Below are 22,470 nucleotides of genomic sequence, written 5' to 3' on the forward strand. Positions count from 1 at the left end.
CCTCCCCCCAAGAAAAAACAGTCACATGATAAAGAAGGGAAAAGAGACAGACCTCCCCCCAAGAAAAGAAAAAACAGTCACATGATAAAGAAGGGAAAAGAGACAGACCTCCCCCAAGAAAAGAAAAAACAGTCACATGATATAGAAGGGAAAAGAGACAGACCTCCCCCAAGAAAAGAAAAAACAGTCACATGATAAAGAAGGGAAAAGAGACAGACCTCCCCCAAGAAAAGAAAAAACAGTCACATGATATAGAAGGGAAAAGAGACAGACCTCCCCCCAAGAAAAAACAGTCACATGATACAGAAGGGAAAAGAGACAGATCTCCCCCAAGAAAAGAAAAAACAGTCACATGATATAGAAGGGAAAAGAGAAAGACCTCCCCCCAAGAAAAGAAAAAACAATCACAAGATGTAGAAGGGAAAAGAGACAGACCTCCCCCCAAGAAAAGAAAAAACAGTCACATGATATAGAAGGGAAAAGAGACAGACCTCCCCCAAGAAAAGAAAAAAACAGTCACATGATATAGAAGGGAAAAGAGACAGACCTCCTCCAAGAAAAGAAAAAACAGTCACATGATATAGAAGGGAAAAGAGACAGACCTCCCCCCAAGAAAAGAAAAAAACAGTCACATGATAAAGAAGGGAAAAGAGACAGACCTCCCCCAAGAAAAGAAAAAACAGTCACATGATATAGAAGGGAAAAGAGACAGACCTCCCCCCAAGAAAAAACAGTCACATGATATAGAAGGGAAAAGAGACAGATCTCCCCCAAGAAAAGAAAAAATAGTCACATGATATAGAAGGGAAAAGAGAAAGACCTCCCCCCAAGAAAAGAAAAAACAATCACAAGATGTAGAAGGGAAAAGAGACAGACCTCCCCCCAAGAAAAGAAAAAATAATCACATTATATACTGTAGAAGGGAAAAGAGACAGACCTCCCCCCAAGAAAAGAAAAAATAATCACATTATATACTGTAGAAGGGAAAAGAGACAGACCTCCCCCAAGAAAAGAATAAACAGTCACATGATATAGAAGGGAAAAGAGACAGACCTCCCCCAAGAAAAGAATAAACAGTCACATGATATAGAAGGGAAAAGAGACAGACCTCTCCCAAGAAAAGAAAAAACAGTCACATGATATAGAAGGGAAAAGAGAAAGACCTCCCCCAAGAAAAGAAAAAACAATCACAAGATATAGAAGGGAAAAGAGACAGACCTCCCCCAAGAAAAGAAAAAACAGTCACATGATATAGAAGGGAAAAGAGAATGACCTCCCCCAAGAAAAGAAAAAACAATCACAAGATATAGAAGGAAAAAGAGAAAGACCTCCCCTCAAGAAAAGAAAAAACAGTCACATGATAAAGAAGGAAAAAGAGACCGACCTCCCCCCAAGAAAAGAAAAAACAGTCACATGATACAGAAGGGAAAAGAGACAGACCTCCCCCAAGAAAAGAAAAAACAGTCACATGATATAGAAGGAAAAAGAGACATACCTCCCCCCAAGAAAAAACAGTCACATGATATAGAAGGGAAAAGAGAAAGACCTCCCCCAAGAAAAGAAAAAACAATCACAAGATATAGAAGGGAAAAGAGACAGACCTCCCCCAAGAAAAGAAAAAACAGTCACAAGATATAGATGGGAAAAGAGACATACCTCCCCCAAGAAAAGAAAAAACAGTCACATGATATAGAAGGGAAAAGAGACAGACCTCCCCCAAGAAAAGAAAAAACAGTCACATGATATAGAAGGGAAAAGAGACAGACCTCCCCCAAGAAAAGAAAAAACAGTCACAAGATATAGAAGGGAAAAGAGACAGACCTCCCCCAAGAAAAGAAAAATCAGTCACATGATATAGAAGGAAAAAGAGACAGACCTCCCTGGAGAAAAGAAAAAACAGTCACATGAACTGAAACTGCTCGTACTAAAGTCACCAATGACCTACTAACCGCCAAGAGCAAGTGACACTACTCTGTCCTCCTCCTCCTAGACCTGTCTTCTGCCTTCGACACTGTGGACCACTCCCTCCTGTTACAGATCCTCTCATCTCTCGGCATCACAGACTTGGCCCTAACCTGGATCTCATCATATCTGACAGACCGAACATTCAGTGTCTCCCTCCCCCACACCATCTCCTCACTTCGCCCCCCGTCAGTCGGTGTTCCCCAAGGCTCTGTTCTACAACCCCTGCTCTTCTCCATCTACACCTTCGGCCTGGGACAGCTCATAGAATCTCACGGTCTGCAATATCATCTCTACGCTGATGACACGCAGATCTACCTGTTCGGACCTCACCTCACCTCCTTACTTACCAAAATCCCACACTGTCTGTCTGCTACTTCAGCCTTCTTTTCTGCTCGTTTTTTAAAAGTGAACATGGACAAAACAGAATTCGTCATCTTCCCCCATCTCACTCTACCCCTCCACCAGACCTATCTATCAATGTCAATGGCTGCTCACTTTCCCCAGTCTCACACGCCCGGTGCCTCGGGGTGATCCTCGACTCTGCCCTCTCCTTCAAGCCACATATCCAAGCCTCCTGCCACCTCAAACTCAAAAATATTTCCCGGATCCTTGCATTCCTTGATCGCGACACCACAAAAACACTAGTGCATGCCCTCCCTTATCATCTCCCGCCTTGACTACTGCAATCTCCTACTCTCTGGCCTCCCTTCTAGCACTCTGGCACCCCTCCAATCCATCCTAAACTCTGCTGCCCGACTAATCTACCTGTCTCCCCGCCATTCCCCGGCCTCTCCTCTCTGCCAGGCCCTTCACTGGCTTCCTTTTGGCCAGAGACTCCAGTTCAAAACCCTCACAATGACATACAAGCCATCCACAACCTGTCTCCTCCATGCATCTGTGACAAGGTCTCCTGGTACCTACCTACACAGAACCTCCGATCCTCTCAAGATCTCCTTCTCTACTCCCCTCTTATCTCCTCTTCCCACAATCGCATACAAGATTTCTCTCGCGTATCACCTCTACTCTGGAACTGTCTACCCCAACACATCAGACTCTCGCCTACCATAGAAACCTTCAAAAAGAGCCTGAAGACCCACCTCTTCCAACAAGCCTACAACCTGCAGTAATCCTCAACCTACTGAACCACTGCACAACCTGCTCTTCCCTCTCCTAGGGTCCTACCTCATTATGTACCTGTATGCCTTGTTTTTTGCTCATGTTTATTGCATTTGTCTATATTTGCCTCCTTTTCACATGTCAAGCGCCATGGAATACATGGCGCTATAAAAATGTATAATAATAATGAAAATAATAAAATGATATAGAAAGAAAAATAGACAGATCTCCCCCAAGAAAAGAAAATGAAGATATAGATATGAAAAGGATACAAATAGAAAGGTATAAAAAAGAGGAATGAAAGAAACGTGAAAGTAAATGAAGATAGTGATAAAAATACTGTAAAAGAAAAGTAGCAAAAGAAGAATATGGAAGAAGACAATGAAAACCTAAGAAATATAAGGATAAAGTGAAAAAAAGGAAACTGATAACAGGGAAGCAAGAAGACTATGAAGCTGATGATAAAACAATAGTGAGAAAATATAAAAGAACATAAGCAAAAGAGAAAAAGAAAGTCAAAATAAGAGTTTTAAATAAAAGGACAAGGAAAAGGAAATGGAGGAAAAGAATACACAGGGAAATAGGGGAATAAGGAATAGAAAAAGAAAAAAAGACCCTTAGAAAAAGAGGAAAGGAAAAAGAGAATGAAGATAATAAACTTAAGACTTAAAGAAAAACAAAGTGAGGTATATTAGGAAAAAAGAACTGAAGAAGACTAAAGAAAAAAATGAATACAATTAGAACAATACATGAAAGAGATAAATAATACAAATATATAGAAAAAAGAGAAGAAGATGAGATGAGGAAGAAGATGAGGATGAAGAAAACATGAAGGAGATGAAAAGTGAAGGACACAACAGGATAAAAAAAGAAAAGAAAAGGGCAAAATAATAGATGAAAAAAGTATAAAGGAAAAAAGAAGAAAATAAAAATGCAAAGAAATGAAGACAAAATAAAATGAAAGAAAAAATAAAAAACGGAAGAAGATGAGGATGATAAAGACATGAAAGAGAAAAAAGGACAGATAAAGAAGAGGAAACAAAATAAAATAAGGTAGAGATAAACGGAAGACATCCAGCAGATGAGAAAAGTAGAAAAGAGAAGCAAGGAAGGAGAAGTAAAGATAGGAAAGTTAAAGAAAAGAAAAAAGAGATATAGAGAAAGAAGATATGGAAGAACAGAGAAACAATAGGATCAGAAACGTAAGCAAAATGCTCGAAGGAGAAACAAATAAAAATATATAGAGAAAGAAAAAAGGAGAAGTAGAAGAAAGAAAGAACAAGAAGAGGATAAGACATAAAGGAGATAAAAAGCAAATAACATAAGACAGAAGAGAAACAGAAGAAGAGAACGATGAAGACATCAAAGGCGTTTATGAAGATTTATGAAGAGAAAGAAAAAAGAACAACGTAAAAGAATGAAGACGACGGCAAAGAAGAAAACAAAGGCAAAACAAGGAGAAGTGAAATGATCAGAAAAAAAGAGAGAACGGGTAAGGAGGAATATGAGAAAGATGATGACGAGACATTGACTAGAGAAAAAGGTGCAGAAGAACAGAGACATAAAATAATGAAGAAAAAAATGAAGGTGATAAAATGAGAAGTAATTAAAGATAGGAGGAATATCGAAGAGAGAAGGATGAAGATAAACACAAGTGGATACATTGTAGCACACGGTCTCCTGTCTCCGATGGAGACACTATGGCTTCTCACCGAATTTGATTGACAGCTGTTCCAGCTCCGTATCATAGAGGGAATCTTTGCTGTCAGTGAGACGAATCTTCCCATTCTTCAAACTGTGGTATAAAATCCAAAACTTCACCTTAAAGGCCATCTCTCGAAACATCTCGTCGTTACCTAAAGTTTTATAACAATGAACGTCCTTATGTCCAAACTCTTCTGATGCGAGGAGTTTCTTCAACCAGAAATAGTCACTCTCCTCCGACCTAGAGAAGATGCCAACGGTGGATCTTGATGAAGTTGGTGTGGGCTATACGAAACACAAAAGATTCAGTTACAAAAATCTGATTCTTATTCCAATGACATTAATATCATGGCCGAGAGAAGCGGTGTTACCGGTACATGAACATCGTGACATGTGGGAGTAATGGAACAAGAAATATAGGTCTACCCACAGACACAACAACCATAGCAGAGCTGGCAGTAAGTCGGAGCCGGCCGTGGGTACAGCCGCCGCTCAGTGACTGAAGCCGGGCTGGCTGCACCGCTATGACTGAAAGCTGGAGACTGCCGGGGGAATAAAGGGTTAATTCTTCCTGGGAGCTGGGCCATCACTGCGACAGCCTCAAGGCTTTAGAGTATTATTAACCTGCAGATTAACCCCATATTTGCAGGATAATAGCGTTTTTTACATTACAGGTTCCCTTTAAGTCCTCAAAGCTATAAAACCAAGAGAAGTGAATGACTTACACGTTCCACGTAGGAGGATTGCTGCTCTGCAGGAGGCATGTGAGGAGCATGCGATTCCTCTAAAGATGGATCATAAGCGGCTCCTCTCTGCTGGAAAGAAATTAGATTAAAGGGAATTTGTCAGCAGGTTTTTGCTACCTGATCTATAAGAAGCATGGAGGGGCAGAGACCAGATTCCACTGATGTGTCACTTTCTAGAATGTGACCTGTTGTTTCTACACAATCAGTGTTTTATCAGTAGGAGATGATCACTGGGTGTCTCATGCCACCTGGTTATCCATCTTTGTTTAACCCCTTCCTAAATACTAATTTGAGGCATTCAGTCAATGTACAATGTATGAAGAAAGCTGCCAGAGTATTCTGGGTGCGGGAAATAAAGGACTCAGCATTCAGAGCTCTGCTAGATCTGCTACAGAGAAAACAGGGATTGTAGCAAAACCACAGCAAGTAGCCCCGTAAGTGCCAATTCACGGGAACATGATCTCTGCGATACATCACCCTGCTCTCAGATTACATAGTAAAAGGCTGATGACAAGTCCTGTTAGCAAATAAATATCATCCCAGGTCTATACCAGATGTATCATAGATGACATATTACCCCGGGTCTATACCAGATGTATCATAGACGACATATTACCCCGGGTCTATACCAGATGTATCATAGACGACATATTACCCCAGGTCTATACCGGATGTATCATAGATGACATATTACCCCGGGTCTATACCGGATGTATCATAGATGACATATTACCCCAGGTCTATACCGGATGTATCATAGATGACATATTACCCCGGGTCTATACCAGATGTATCATAGATGACATATTACCCCAGGTCTATACCGGATGTATCATAGATGACATATTACCCCGGGTCTATACCGGATGTATCATAGATGACATATTACCCCGGGTCTATACCGGATGTATCATAGATGACATATTACCCCAGGTCTATACCGGATGTATCATAGATGACATATTACCCAGGTCTATACCAGATGTATCATAGACGACATATTACCCCAGGTCTATACCAGATGTATCATAGATGACATATTACCCCAGGTCTATACCAGATGTATCATAGATGACATATTACCCCAGGTCTATACCGGATGTATCATAGACGACATATTACCCCAGGTCTATACCAGATGTATCATAGATGACATATTACCCCGGGTCTATACCAGATGTATCATAGATGACATATTACCCCAGGTCTATACCGGATGTATCATAGATGACATATTACCCCAGGTCTATACCGGATGTATCATAGATGACATATTACCCTGTTGTGAATTTGGATTCTGGGCTCCCCCGGTGGCTACTGGTGGAATTGAACTGGTGTTTTCATCTTCTCTGTTCACCTGTTCCCATCAAGATGTGGGAGTCGCTATATAACCTTGCTGCTCTGTTAGTTGCTTGCCGGTCAACAATGTTATCAGAAGCCTCTCTGTGCTTGTTCCTGCTCCTAGACAACTACTAGATAAGTTGGACTCTTGTCCATGTTTGTTTTTGCATTTTTGTTCCAGTTCACAGCTGTAGATTCGTTACTGTGTCTGGAAAGCTCTTGTGAACAGGAATTGCCACTCTGGTGTTATGAGTTAATGCCAGAGTTTTAAAGTAATTTCTGGATGGTGTTTTGATAGGGTTTTCAGCTGACCATGAAAGTGCCCTTTCTGTCTTCTGCTATGTAGTAAGTGGACCTCAAATTTGCTAAACCTATTTTCATACTACGTTTGTTATTTCATCTTGATTCACCGCCAATACATGTGGGGGGCCTCTGTCTCCTTTCCGGGTATTTCTCTAGAGGTGAGCTAGGACTAATATTTCCCTCTGCTAGCATTATTTAGTCCTCCGGCTGGTGCTGGGCATCTAGAATCAACGTAGGCATGCTACCCGGCCACTGCTAGTTGTGGGTTAGGTTTAGTTCATGGTCAGCTCAGTTCCCATCTTCCAAGAGCTAGTTCCTATATATGTTGATGCTATGTTCTCTTGCCATTGAGAACATGACAGTTTGACCGGCCCACTAAAGGGTTAAAATCCTTGGCTGAGAAAGGAGAGAAATAAGAAGTCTGCTGAGAATTTTTTTTTTTTTTTTCTCCTTCTAATCTTTGAATGGCTCTGTGTCCACCTGTTTGTAATGGATCTTCAGAGTGTAACTGCAGGTTTGAATAATCTCGCCACGAAGGTACAAAATTTGCAAGACTTGGTTTGTCATGCACCTATATCTGAGCCGAGAATTCCTTTGCCGGAATTTTTCTCGGGGAATAGATCTGGGTTTCAGAATTTTCGAAATAATTGCAAATTATTTTTGTCCCTGAAATTTCGCTCTGCCGGAGACCCTGCACAGCAGGTCAGGATTGTGATTTCCTTGCTCCGGGGCGACCCTCAAGACTGGGCTTTTTCATTGACACCAGGGGATCCTGCGTTGCTCAATGTGGATGCGTTTTTTCTGGCCTTGGGGTTGCTTTATGACGAACCTCATTTGGAGCTTCAGGCAGAAAAAACTTTGATGTCCCTATCTCAGGGGCAAGATGAAGCGGAAATTTACTGTCAAAGATTCCGTAAATGGTCTGTGCTTACTCAGTGGAATGAGTGCGCCCTGGCGGCGACTTTCAGAGAGGGTCTCTCTGATGCCATTAAGGATGTTATGGTGGGGTTCCCTGTGCCTGCGGGTCTGAATGAGTCCATGACAATGGCTATTCAGATCGATAGGCGTTTGCGGGAGCGCAAACCAGTGCACCATCTGGCGGTGTCCACTGAGAAGTCGCCAGAGAGTATGCAGTGTGATAGAATTCTGTCCCGAAGCGAGCGGCAGAATTTTAGACGGAAAAATGGGTTGTGTTTCTATTGTGGTGATTCTACTCATGTTATATCAGCATGCTCTAAGCGCACTAAAAAGCTTGATAAATCTGTTTCCATTTGCACCTTACCGTCTAAATTTATTCTATCTGTGACCCTGATTTGCTCTTTGTCATCTATTACCACGGACGCCTATGTCGACTCTGGCGCCGCTTTGAGTCTTATGGATTGGTCCTTTGCCAAACGCTGTGGGTATGATTTAGAGCCTTTGGAGACTCTTATTCCTCTGAAGGGGATTGACTCCACCCCATTGGCTAATAATAAACCACAATACTGGACACAAGTAACTATGCGTATTAATCCGGATCACCAGGAGATCATTCGCTTTCTGGTGCTGCATAATCTACATGATGATTTGGTGCTAGGATTGCCTTGGCTGCAATCTCACAACCCAGTCCTCGACTGGAGAGCTATGTCTGTGTTGAGCTGGGGATGTAAGGGGGCTCATGGGGATGTACCTGTGGTTTCCATTTCATCATCTATTCCCTCTGAAATTCCTGAGTTCCTGTCTGACTATCGTGACGTCTTTGAAGAATCCAAGCTTGGTTCATTACCTCCGCACCGAGAGTGCGATTGTGCCATAGATTTAATCCCAGGTAGTAAATACCCAAAGGGTCGTTTATTTAATCTGTCTGTGCCTGAACATGCTGCTATGCGAGAATATATAAAGGAGTCCTTGGAAAAGGGACATATTCGTCCATCGTCATCTCCCTTAGGAGCCGGTTTTTTCTTTGTGTCAAAAAAAGACGGCTCTTTGAGACCATGTATTGATTATCGGCTTTTGAATAAAATCACTGTTAAATATCAATACCCATTGCCGTTGCTGACTGATTTGTTTGCTCGCATAAAGGGGGCCAAGTGGTTCTCTAAGATTGACCTTCGTGGGGCGTATAATTTGGTGCGAATTAAGCAGGGGGATGAGTGGAAGACCGCATTTAATACGCCCGAGGGCCACTTTGAGTATTTAGTGATGCCTTTTGGTCTTTCAAATGCTCCGTCAGTTTTCCAGTCCTTTATGCATGATATTTTTCGCGATTATTTGGATAAATTTATGATTGTGTATCTGGATGATATTCTGATTTTTTCGGATGACTGGGACTCTCATGTCCAGCAAGTCAGGAGGGTTTTCCAGGTTTTGCGGTCTAATTCTTTGTGTGTGAAGGGTTCTAAGTGTGTTTTTGGGGTACAGAGGATTTCCTTTTTGGGATATATTTTTTCTCCCTCTTCCATTGAAATGGATCCTGTCAAGGTTCAAGCTATTTGTGATTGGACGCAGCCCTCTTCTCTTAAGAGTCTTCAGAAATTTTTGGGCTTTGCTAACTTTTATCGTCGATTTATTGCTGGTTTTTCGGATATTGCTAAGCCATTGACCGATTTGACTAAGAAGGGTGCTGATGTTGCTGATTGGTCCCCTGACGCTGTGGAGGCCTTTCGGGAGCTTAAGCGCCGTTTTTCCTCTGCCCCTGTGTTGCGTCAGCCTGATGTTGCTCTACCTTTCCAGGTTGAGGTCGACGCTTCTGAGATCGGAGCTGGGGCAGTGTTGTCGCAGAAAAGTTCTGACTGCTCCGTGATGAGGCCTTGTGCCTTCTTTTCCCGTAAATTTTCGCCCGCTGAGCGGAATTATGATGTTGGGAATCGGGAGCTTTTGGCCATGAAGTGGGCTTTTGAGGAGTGGCGCCATTGGCTTGAGGGGGCCAGACATCAGGTGGTGGTATTGACTGACCACAAAAACTTGATTTATCTTGAGACCGCCAGGCGCCTGAATCCTAGACAGGCGCGCTGGTCATTATTTTTCTCTCGGTTTAATTTTGTGGTGTCATACCTACCGGGTTCTAAGAATGTTAAGGCGGATGCCCTTTCTAGGAGTTTTGAGCCTGACTCGCCTGGTAACTCTGAGCCCACAGGTATCCTTAAGGATGGAGTGGTATTGTCAGCCGTTTCTCCAGACCTGCGGCGGGCCTTGCAGGAGTTTCAGGCGGATAGACCGGATCGTTGTCCGCCTGATAGGCTGTTTGTTCCTGATGATTGGACCAGTAAAGTCATCTCTGAGGTGCATTCTTCTGCGTTGGCAGGTCATCCTGGAATTTTTGGTACCAGGGATTTGGTGGCAAGATCCTTCTGGTGGCCTTCCCTGTCACGAGATGTGCGAGGCTTTGTGCAGTCTTGTGACGTTTGTGCTCGAGCCAAGCCTTGTTGCTCTCGGGCTAGTGGATTATTGTTGCCCTTGCCTATTCCTAAGAGGCCTTGGACGCACATCTCGATGGATTTTATTTCAGATCTGCCTGTTTCTCAGAAGATGTCTGTCATCTGGGTGGTGTGTGACCGTTTCTCTAAGATGGTCCATTTGGTTCCTCTGCCCAAGTTGCCTTCTTCTTCCGAGTTGGTTCCTCTGTTTTTTCAAAATGTTGTTCGTTTGCATGGTATTCCTGAGAATATCATTTCTGACAGAGGGACCCAATTCGTGTCTAGATTTTGGCGGGCATTCTGTGCTAGGATGGGCATAGATTTGTCTTTTTCGTCCGCTTTCCATCCTCAGACGAATGGCCAGACCGAGCGGACTAATCAGACCCTGGAGACATATCTGAGGTGTTTTGTGTCTGCTGACCAGGATGATTGGGTTGCTTTTTTGCCATTGGCAGAGTTCGCTCTCAATAATCGGGCCAGCTCTGCCACTTTGGTGTCCCCATTTTTCTGTAATTCGGGGTTTCATCCTCGATTTTCCTCTGGTCAGGTGGAATCTTCGGATTGTCCTGGAGTGGATGCTGTGGTGGAGAGATTGCATCAGATCTGGGGGCAGGTGGTGGACAATTTGAGGTTGTCCCAGGAGAAGACTCAGCTTTTTGCCAACCGCCACCGTCGTGTTGGTCCTCGGCTTTGCGTTGGGGATTTGGTGTGGTTGTCTTCTCGTTTTGTCCCTATGAGGGTCTCTTCTCCTAAGTTTAAGCCTCGGTTCATCGGCCCGTATAAGATATTGGAGATTCTTAACCCTGTTTCCTTCCGTTTGGACCTCCCTGCATCCTTTTCTATTCATAACGTTTTTCATCGGTCATTATTGCGCAGGTATGAGGTACCGGTTGTGCCTTCCGTTGAGCCTCCTGCTCCGGTGTTGGTTGAGGGTGAGTTGGAGTACGTTGTGGAGAAAATCTTAGACTCTCGTGTTTCCAGACGGAGACTCCAGTATCTGGTCAAGTGGAAGGGATACGGCCAGGAGGATAATTCTTGGGTGAATGCATCTGATGTTCATGCCTCTGATCTGGTTCGTGCCTTTCATAGGGCCCATCCTGATCGCCCTGGTGGTTCTGGTGAGGGTTCGGTGCCCCCTCCTTGAGGGGGGGGTACTGTTGTGAATTTGGATTCTGGGCTCCCCCGGTGGCTACTGGTGGAATTGAACTGGTGTTTTCATCTTCTCTGTTCACCTGTTCCCATCAAGATGTGGGAGTCGCTATATAACCTTGCTGCTCTGTTAGTTGCTTGCCGGTCAACAATGTTATCAGAAGCCTCTCTGTGCTTGTTCCTGCTCCTAGACAACTACTAGATAAGTTGGACTCTTGTCCATGTTTGTTTTTGCATTTTTGTTCCAGTTCACAGCTGTAGATTCGTTACTGTGTCTGGAAAGCTCTTGTGAACAGGAATTGCCACTCTGGTGTTATGAGTTAATGCCAGAGTTTTAAAGTAATTTCTGGATGGTGTTTTGATAGGGTTTTCAGCTGACCATGAAAGTGCCCTTTCTGTCTTCTGCTATGTAGTAAGTGGACCTCAAATTTGCTAAACCTATTTTCATACTACGTTTGTTATTTCATCTTGATTCACCGCCAATACATGTGGGGGGCCTCTGTCTCCTTTCGGGGTATTTCTCTAGAGGTGAGCTAGGACTAATATTTCCCTCTGCTAGCATTATTTAGTCCTCCGGCTGGTGCTGGGCATCTAGAATCAACGTAGGCATGCTACCCGGCCACTGCTAGTTGTGGGTTAGGTTTAGTTCATGGTCAGCTCAGTTCCCATCTTCCAAGAGCTAGTTCCTATATATGTTGATGCTATGTTCTCTTGCCATTGAGAACATGACATTACCCCAGGTCTATACCGGATGTATCATAGATGACATATTACCCCAGGTCTATACCGGATGTATCATAGATGACATATTACCCAGGTCTATACCAGATGTATCATAGACGACATATTACCCCAGGTCTATACCAGATGTATCATAGATGACATATTACCCCAGGTCTATACCGGATGTATCATAGATGACATATTACCCAGGTCTATACCAGATGTATCATAGACGACATATTACCCCAGGTCTATACCAGATGTATCATAGATGACATATTACCCCAGGTCTATACCGGATGTATCATAGATGACATATTACCCCAGGTCTATACCGGATGTATCATAGATGACATATTACCCAGGTCTATACCAGATGTATCATAGACGACATATTACCCCGGGTCTATACCAGATGTATCATAGATGACATATTACCCCGGGTCTATACCGGATGTATCATAGATGATATATTACCCCGGGTCTATACCAGATGTATCATAGATGACATATTTCCCCAGGTCTATTCCAGATGTATCATAGATGACATATTACCCCGGGTCTATACCGGATATATCATAGATGACATATTACCCCGGGTCTATACCGGATGTATCATAGATGACATATTACCCCGGGTCTATACCGGATGTATCATAGGTGACATATTACCCCAGGTCTATACCGGATGTATCATAGATGACATATTACCCCAGGTCTATACCGGATGTATCATAGATGACATATTACCCCAGGTCTATACCGGATGTATCATAGATGACATATTACCCCGGGTCTATACCGGATGTATCATAGATGACATATTACCCCAGGTCTATACCGGATGTATCATAGATGACATATTACCCCGGGTCTATACCGGATGTATCATAGATGACATATTACCCCAGGTCTATACAGGATGTATCATAGATGACATATTACCCCAGGTCTATACCGGATGTATCATAGATGACATATTACCCCAGGTCTATACAGGATGTATCATAGATGACATATTACCCCAGGTCTATACCGGATGTATCATAGATGACATATTACCCCGGGTCTATACTGGATATATCATAGATGACATATTACCCCAGGTCTATACCGGATGTATCATAGATGACATATTACCTCAGGTCTATACCGGATGTATCATAGATGACATTTTACCCCAGGTCTATACCGGATGTATCATAGATGACATATTACCTCAGGTCTATACCGGATGTATCATAGATGACATATTACCCCAGGTCTATACCGGATGTATCATAGATGACATATTACCCCAGGTCTATACCGGATGTATCATAGATGACATATTACCCCAGGTCTATACCGGATGTATCATAGATGACATATTACCCCGGGTCTATACCGGATGTATCATAGATGACATATTACCCAGGTCTATACCAGATGTATCATAGACGACATATTACCCCAGGTCTATACCAGATGTATCATAGATGACATATTACCCCAGGTCTATACCAGATGTATCATAGATGACATATTACCCCAGGTCTATACCGGATGTATCATAGACGACATATTACCCCAGGTCTATACCAGATGTATCATAGATGACATATTACCCCAGGTCTATACCGGATGTATCATAGATGACATATTACCCCAGGTCTATACCGGATGTATCATAGATGACATATTACCCCAGGTCTATACCAGATGTATCATAGACGACATATTACCCAGGTCTATACCAGATGTATCATAGACGACATATTACCCCAGGTCTATACCAGATGTATCATAGACGACATATTACCCAGGTCTATACCAGATGTATCATAGACGACATATTACCCAGGTCTATACCAGATGTATCATAGATGACATATTACCCCAGGTCTATACCGGATGTATCATAGATGACATATTACCCCGGGTCTATACCGGATGTATCATAGATGACATATTACCCAGGTCTATACCAGATGTATCATAGACGACATATTACCCCAGGTCTATACCAGATGTATCATAGATGACATATTACCCCAGGTCTATACCAGATGTATCATAGATGACATATTACCCCAGGTCTATACCGGATGTATCATAGACGACATATTACCCCAGGTCTATACCAGATGTATCATAGATGACATATTACCCCAGGTCTATACCGGATGTATCATAGATGACATATTACCCCAGGTCTATACCGGATGTATCATAGATGACATATTACCTCAGGTCTATACCAGATGTATCATAGATGACATATTACCCCGGGTCTATACCGGATGTATCATAGATGACATATTACCCCAGGTCTATACCGGATGTATCATAGATGACATATTACCCAGGTCTATACCAGATGTATCATAGACGACATATTACCCCAGGTCTATACCAGATGAATCATAGATGACATATTACCCCAGGTCTATACCGGATGTATCATAGATGACATATTACCCCAGGTCTATACCGGATGTATCATAGATGACATATTACCCAGGTCTATACCAGATGTATCATAGACGACATATTACCCCGGGTCTATACCAGATGTATCATAGATGACATATTACCCCGGGTCTATACCGGATGTATCATAGATGATATATTACCCCGGGTCTATACCAGATGTATCATAGATGACATATTCCCCCAGGTCTATACCAGATGTATCATAGATGACATATTACCTCAGGTCTATACCGGATGTATCATAGATGACATATTACCCCAGGTCTATACCGGATGTATCATAGATGACATATTACCCCAGGTCTATACCGGATGTATCATAGATGACATATTACCCCGGGTCTATACCGGATGTATCATAGATGACATATTACCCCAGGTCTATACAGGATGTATCATAGATGACATATTACCCCGGGTCTATATCCCGGATGTATCATAGATGACATATTACCCCAGGTCTATACCGGATGTATCATAGATGACATATTACCCCAGGTCTATACCGGATGTATCATAGATGACATATTACCCCAGGTCTATACCGGATGTATCATAGATGACATATTACCCCAGGTCTATACCGGATGTATCATAGATGACATATTACCCCAGGTCTATACCGGATGTATCATAGATGACATATTACCCCGGGTCTATACCGGATGTATCATAGATGACATATTTCCCCAGGTCTATTCCAGATGTATCATAGATGACATATTACCCCGGGTCTATACCGGATGTATCATAGATGACATATTACCTCAGGTCTATACCGGATGTATCATAGATGACATATTACCCCGGGTCTATACCGGATGTATCATAGATGACATATTACCTCAGGTCTATACCGGATGTATCATAGATGACATATTACCCCAGGTCTATACCGGATGTATCATAGATGACATATTACCCCGGGTCTATACCGGATGTATCATAGATGACATATTACCCCAGGTCTATACAGGATGTATCATAGATGACATATTACCCCAGGTCTATACCGGATGTATCATAGATGACATATTACCCCAGGTCTATACAGGATGTATCATAGATGACATATTACCCCGGGTCTATACCGGATGTATCATAGATGACATATTACCCAGGTCTATACCAGATGTATCATAGATGACATATTACCCCAGGTCTATACCGGATGTATCATAGATGACATATTACCCCGGGTCTATACCGGATGTATCATAGATGACATATTACCCCAGGTCTATACAGGATGTATCATAGATGACATATTACCCCAGGTCTATACCGGATGTATCATAGATGACATATTACCCCAGGTCTATACAGGATGTATCATAGATGACATATTACCCCGGGTCTATACCGGATGTATCATAGATGACATATTACCCAGGACTATACCAGATGTATCATAGATGACATATTACCCCGGGTCTATACCGGATGTATCATAGATGACATATTACCCCGGGTCTATACCGGATGTATCATAGATGACATATTACCCCAGGTCTATACCAGATGTATCATAGATGACATATTACCCCGGGTCTATACCGGATGTATCATAGATGACATATTACCCCGGGTCTATACCGGATGTATCATAGATGACATATTACCCCAGGTCTATACAGGATGTATCATAGATGACATATTACCTCAGGTCTATACCGGATGTATCATAGATGACATATTACCCCAGGTCTATACCGGATGTATCATAGATGACATATTACCCCAGGTCTCTACCGGATGTATCATAGATGACATATTACCCCAGGTCTATACCGGATGTATCATAGATGACATATTACCCCAGGTCTCTACTGGATGTATCATAGATGACATATTACCTCAGGTCTATACCGGATGTATCATAGATGACATATTACCCCAGGTCTATACCGGATGTATCATAGATGACATATTACCCCAGGTCTATACCGGATGTATCATAGATGACATATTACCCCGGGTCTATACCGGATGTATCATAGATGACATATTACCTCAGGTCTATACCGGATGTATCATAGATGACATATTACCCCGGGTCTATACCGGATGTATCATAGATGACATATTACCCCAGGTCTATACCGGATGTATCATAGATGACATATTACCCCAGGTCTATACCGGATGTATCATAGATGACATATTACCCCAGGTCTATACCGGATGTATCATAGATGACATATTACCCCGGGTCTATACTGGATATATCATAGATGACATATTACCCCAGGTCTATACCGGATGTATCATAGATGACATATTACCCCGGGTCTATACCGGATGTATCATAGATGATATATTACCCCGGGTCTATACCGGATGTATCATAGATGACATATTACCTCAGGTCTATACCGGATGTATCATAGATGACATATTACCCGGGTCTATACCGGATGTGTCATAGATGACATATTACCCCGGGTCTATACCGGATGTATCATAGATGACATATTACCCCGGGTCTATACCGGATGTATCATAGATGACATATTACCCCAGGTCTATACCGGATGTATCATAGATGACATATTACCTCAGGTCTATACCGGATGTATCATAGATGACATATTACCCCGGGTCTATAACAGATGTATCATAGATGACATATTACCCAGGGTCTATACCGGATGTATCATAGATGATATATTACCCCGGGTCTATACCAGATGTATCATAGATCAGTGATTTTCAACCTTTTTTGAGCCGCGGCACACTTTTTATACTTAAAAAATCCCGGGGCACACCACCAACCAAAATGGCACAAAATGACACTAAAACAGTACATATTCTACATATAGTTAATAATATAGATTCTAAATGTATTCATACTCACTCAGTGTGAAACCTGGGCCTGTTTCGATAAACACAAAAGGGATATCCTGGCAGGAATGGTGGAAAGACACACATGAAGCTCTTCCTCAACAGTTCTCAGTCTCTCCCTGGTTTTAGGTTTTTTTTGTGCACATGCCCTAACCCTACCCCTAACCCTACCCCTACCCCTAACCCTAGTTCTAACCCTAGTTCTAACCCTAACCCTAGTGGAAAAAGAAAAAAAAATATTTACTTTTTTTTTTATTATTGTCCCTACCTATGGGGGTGATAAGGGGGGGGGTCATTTACTATTTTTTTTATTTTGATCACTGTGATAGGTTATATCTCAGTGATCAAAATATACCTGGAACGAATCTGCCAGCCGGCAGATTCGGCGGGCGCACTGCGCATGCGCCCGCCATTTTGGAAGATGGCGGCGCCCATGGAGAAGACGGACGGACACCGGGAGGCCCGGTAAGTATGAGGGGGTGGACCTGAGCATGGGGGGTGGATCGGAGGATGGGGGGTGGCATCAGAGCACGGGGGGAGCGGGCAGGAGGATGGGGGAGCGGACAGGACGACGGAGGGGAGCGGAGCACCGGACGGAGGACCGGAGAGGAGATCGGTGGTGGTGGTGGGTACATAAGTTTTTCCAGCCATGGCCGATGATATTGCAGCATCGGCCATGGCTGGATTGTAATATTTCACCAGTTTTTTAGGTGAAATATTACAAATCGCTCTGATTGGCAGTTTCACTTTCAACAGCCAATCAGAGCGATCGTAGCCACGAGGGGGTGAAGCCACCCCCCCTTGGGTGAAGTACCACTCCCCCTGTCCCTGCAGATCAGGTGAAATTGGAGTTAACCCTTTCACCCGATCTGCAGGGACGCGATCATTCCATGATGCCACATAGGCGTCATGGGTCGGATTGGCACCGACTTTCATGATGCCTACGTGGCGTCAAAGGTCGGGAAGGGGTTAATGAGCTGTTGCTGACTTAATGATTATACACAGCATTATTGGCGGGCATTACCTTGGCGGCGGGCAAATGCGAGAGTCTCTCCGCTCTCAGGATGACGCGCCGGCCTCGGTGACGTCATTAAGTCGCGCGAGCGTTCAAAGCTCGCGCATGTGTTATTCCGTGACTGCGCATCGCTGCGCATTGCCGGGGAACAAAACAAAGGGGGCACCATAGTTTGGGGAACTTTCCCCGCGGCACACCCGACCATGTGTCGTGGCACACTAGTGTGCCGCGGAACACTGGTTGAAAATCACTGTCATAGATGACATATTACCCCGGGTCTATAACAGATGTATCATAGATGACATATTACCCAGGGTCTATACCGGATGTATCATAGATGATATATTACCCCGGGTCTATACCAGATGTATCATAGATGACATATTACCCAGGGTCTATACCGGATGTATCATAGATGATATATTACCCCGGGTCTATACCAGATGTATCATAGATGACATATTACCCAGGGTCTATACCGGATGTATCATAGATGATATATTACCCCGGGTCTATACCAGATGTATCATAGATGACATATTACCCAGGGTCTATACCGGATGTATCATAGATGATATATTACCCCGGGTCTATACCAGATGTATCATAGATGACATATTACCCCGGGTCTATAACGGATGTATCATAGATGACATATTACCCCGGGTCTATACCGGATGTATCATAGATGACATATTACCCCAGGTCTATACCGGATGTATCATAGATGACATATTACCCCAGGTCTATACCAGATGTATCATAGATGACATATTACCCCGGGTCTATACCGGATGTATCATAGATGACATATTACCCCGGGTCTATACCGGATGTATCATAGATGACATATTACCCCAGGTCTATAGCGGATGTATCATAGATGACATATTACCCAGGTCTATACCAGATGTATCATAGATGACATATTACCCCGGGTCTATAACGGATGTATCATAGATGATATATTACCCCGGGTCTATACCAGATGTATCATAGATGACATATTACCCCGGGTCTATACCGGATGTATCATAGATGACATATTACCCCAGGTCTATACCGGATGTATCATAGATGATATATTACCCCGGGTCTATACCAGATGTATCATAGATGACATATTACCCCAGGTCTATACCGGATGTATCATAGATGATATATTACCCCGGGTCTATACCAGATGTATCATAGATGACATATTACCCCGGGTCTATACCGGATGTATCATAGATGACATATTACCCCGGGTCTATACCGGATGTATCATAGATGACATATTACCCCGGGTCTATACCGGATGTATCATAGATGACATATTACCTCAGGTCTATACCAGATGTATCATAGATGACATATTACTCCAGGTCTATACCGGATGTATCATAGATGACATATTACCCCGGGTCTATACCAGAAGTATCATAGATGACATATTACTCCAGGTCTATACCGGATGTATCATAGATGACATATTACTCCAGGTCTATACCGGATGTGTCATAGATGACATATTACCCCAGGTCTATACCGGATGTATCATAGATGACATATTACCCCGGGTCTATACCGGATGTATCATAGATGACATATTCCCCCGGGTCTATACCAGAAGTATCATAGATGACATATTACCCCGGGTCTATACCGGATGTATCATAGATGATATATTACCCTGGGTCTATAACGGATGTATCATAGATGATATATTACCCCGGGTCTATAACGGATGTATCATAGATGATATATTACCCCGGGTCTATACCAGATGTATCATTGATGACATATTACTCCAGGTCTATACCGGATGTATCATAGATGACATATTACCCCAGGTCTATACCAGATGTATCATAGATGACATATTACCCCAGGTCTATACCGGATGTATCATAGATGACATATTACCCCGGGTCTATACCGGATGTATCATAGATGACATATTACCCCAGGTCTATACCGGATTTATCATAGATGACATATTACCCCGGGTCTATACCGAATGTTTCATAGATTACATATTACCCCAGGTCTATACCGGATGTATCATAGATGACATATTACCCCGGGTCTATACCGGATGTATCATAGATGACATATTACCCCGGGTCTATACCGGATGTATCATAGATGACATATTACCCCGAGTCTATTCCGGATGTATCATAGATGACATATTACCCGGGTCTATACCGGATGTATCATAGATGACATATTACCCCGGGTCTATACCGGATTTATCATAGATTACATATTACCCCGGGTCTATACCAGATTTATCATAGATGACTTATTACCCCAGGTCTATACCAGATGTATCATAGATGACATATTACCCCGGGTCTATACCGGATTTATCATAGATGACATATTACCCCGGGTCTATACCAGATTTATCATAGATGACTTATTACCCCAGGTCTATACCAGATGTATCATAGATGACATATTACCGCGGGTCTATACCAGATTTATCATAGATGACATATTACCCCAGGTCTATACCGGATGTATCATAGATGACATATTACCCCGGGTCTATACCGGATGTATCATATATGACATATTACCCCAGGTCTATACCAGATGTATCATAGATGACATATTACCCCAGGTCTATACCAGAAGTATCATAGATGACATATTACCCCAGGTCTATACCAGATGTATCATAGATGACATATTACCCCAGGTCTATACCAGATTTATCATAGATGACATATTACCCCAGGTCTATACCGGATGTATCATAGATGACATATTACCCCGGGTCTATACCGGATGAATCATAGATGACATATTACCCCAGGTCTATACCGGATGAATCATAGATGACATATTAACCCAGGTCTATACCGGATGTATCATAGATGACATATTACCTCAGGTCTATACCGGATGTATCATAGATGACATATTACCCGGGTCTATACTGGATGTATCATAGATGACATATTACCCCAGGTCTATACCGGATGTATCATAGATGACATATTCCCCGGGTCTATTCCGGATGTATCATAGATGACATATTACCCCAGGTCTATACCGGATGTATCATAGATGACATATTACCCCAGGTCTATACCAGATGTATCATAGATGACATATTACCCCGGGTCTATACCGGATGTATCATAGATGACATATTACCCCAGGTCTATACCGGATGAATCATAGATGACATATTAACCCGGGTCTATACCGGATGTATCATAGATGACATATTACCCCAGGTCTATACCGGATGAATCATAGATGACATATTAACCCGGGTCTATACCGGATGTATCATAGATGACATATTACCTCAGGTCTATACCGGATGTATCATAGATGACATATTACCCGGGTCTATACCGGATGTATCATAGATGACATATTCCCCGGGTCTATACCGGATGTATCATAGATGACATATTACCCCAGGTCTATACCGGATGTATCATAGATGACATATTACCCCGGGTCTATTCCGGATGTATCATAGATGACATATTACCCCGGGTCTATTCCGGATGTATCATAGATGACATATTACCCCAGGTCTATACCGGATGTATCATAGATGACATATTACCCCAGGTCTATACCAGATGTATCATAGATGACATATTACCCCGGGTCTATATCCCGGATGTATCATAGATGACATATTACCCCGGGTCTATACCGGATGTATCATAGATGACAT

At 42.8% G+C, this 22,470-nt stretch overlaps 1 protein-coding gene across 2 annotated transcripts in view; it reads right to left on the reverse strand.

Moving 5' to 3' along the window:
- Nucleotides 1-22,470, reverse strand: part of LOC143785060 (uncharacterized) — a 70,595-nt gene that overhangs the window by 19,328 nt on the left and 28,797 nt on the right. For both annotated transcript variants that reach the window (XM_077273729.1, XM_077273728.1), the window contains 2 exons: nucleotides 5,511-5,597; nucleotides 4,794-5,070 (listed from right to left, as the gene is read on the reverse strand). In XM_077273729.1, the coding sequence (XP_077129844.1) occupies nucleotides 4,794-5,070; nucleotides 5,511-5,597 (364 nt within the window). The remainder of the gene's footprint in view (nucleotides 1-4,793; nucleotides 5,071-5,510; nucleotides 5,598-22,470) is intronic.

Source organism: Ranitomeya variabilis, chromosome 7 (genome assembly GCF_051348905.1).
Source record: "Ranitomeya variabilis isolate aRanVar5 chromosome 7, aRanVar5.hap1, whole genome shotgun sequence".
Lineage (NCBI taxonomy): Eukaryota > Metazoa > Chordata > Amphibia > Anura > Dendrobatidae > Ranitomeya > Ranitomeya variabilis.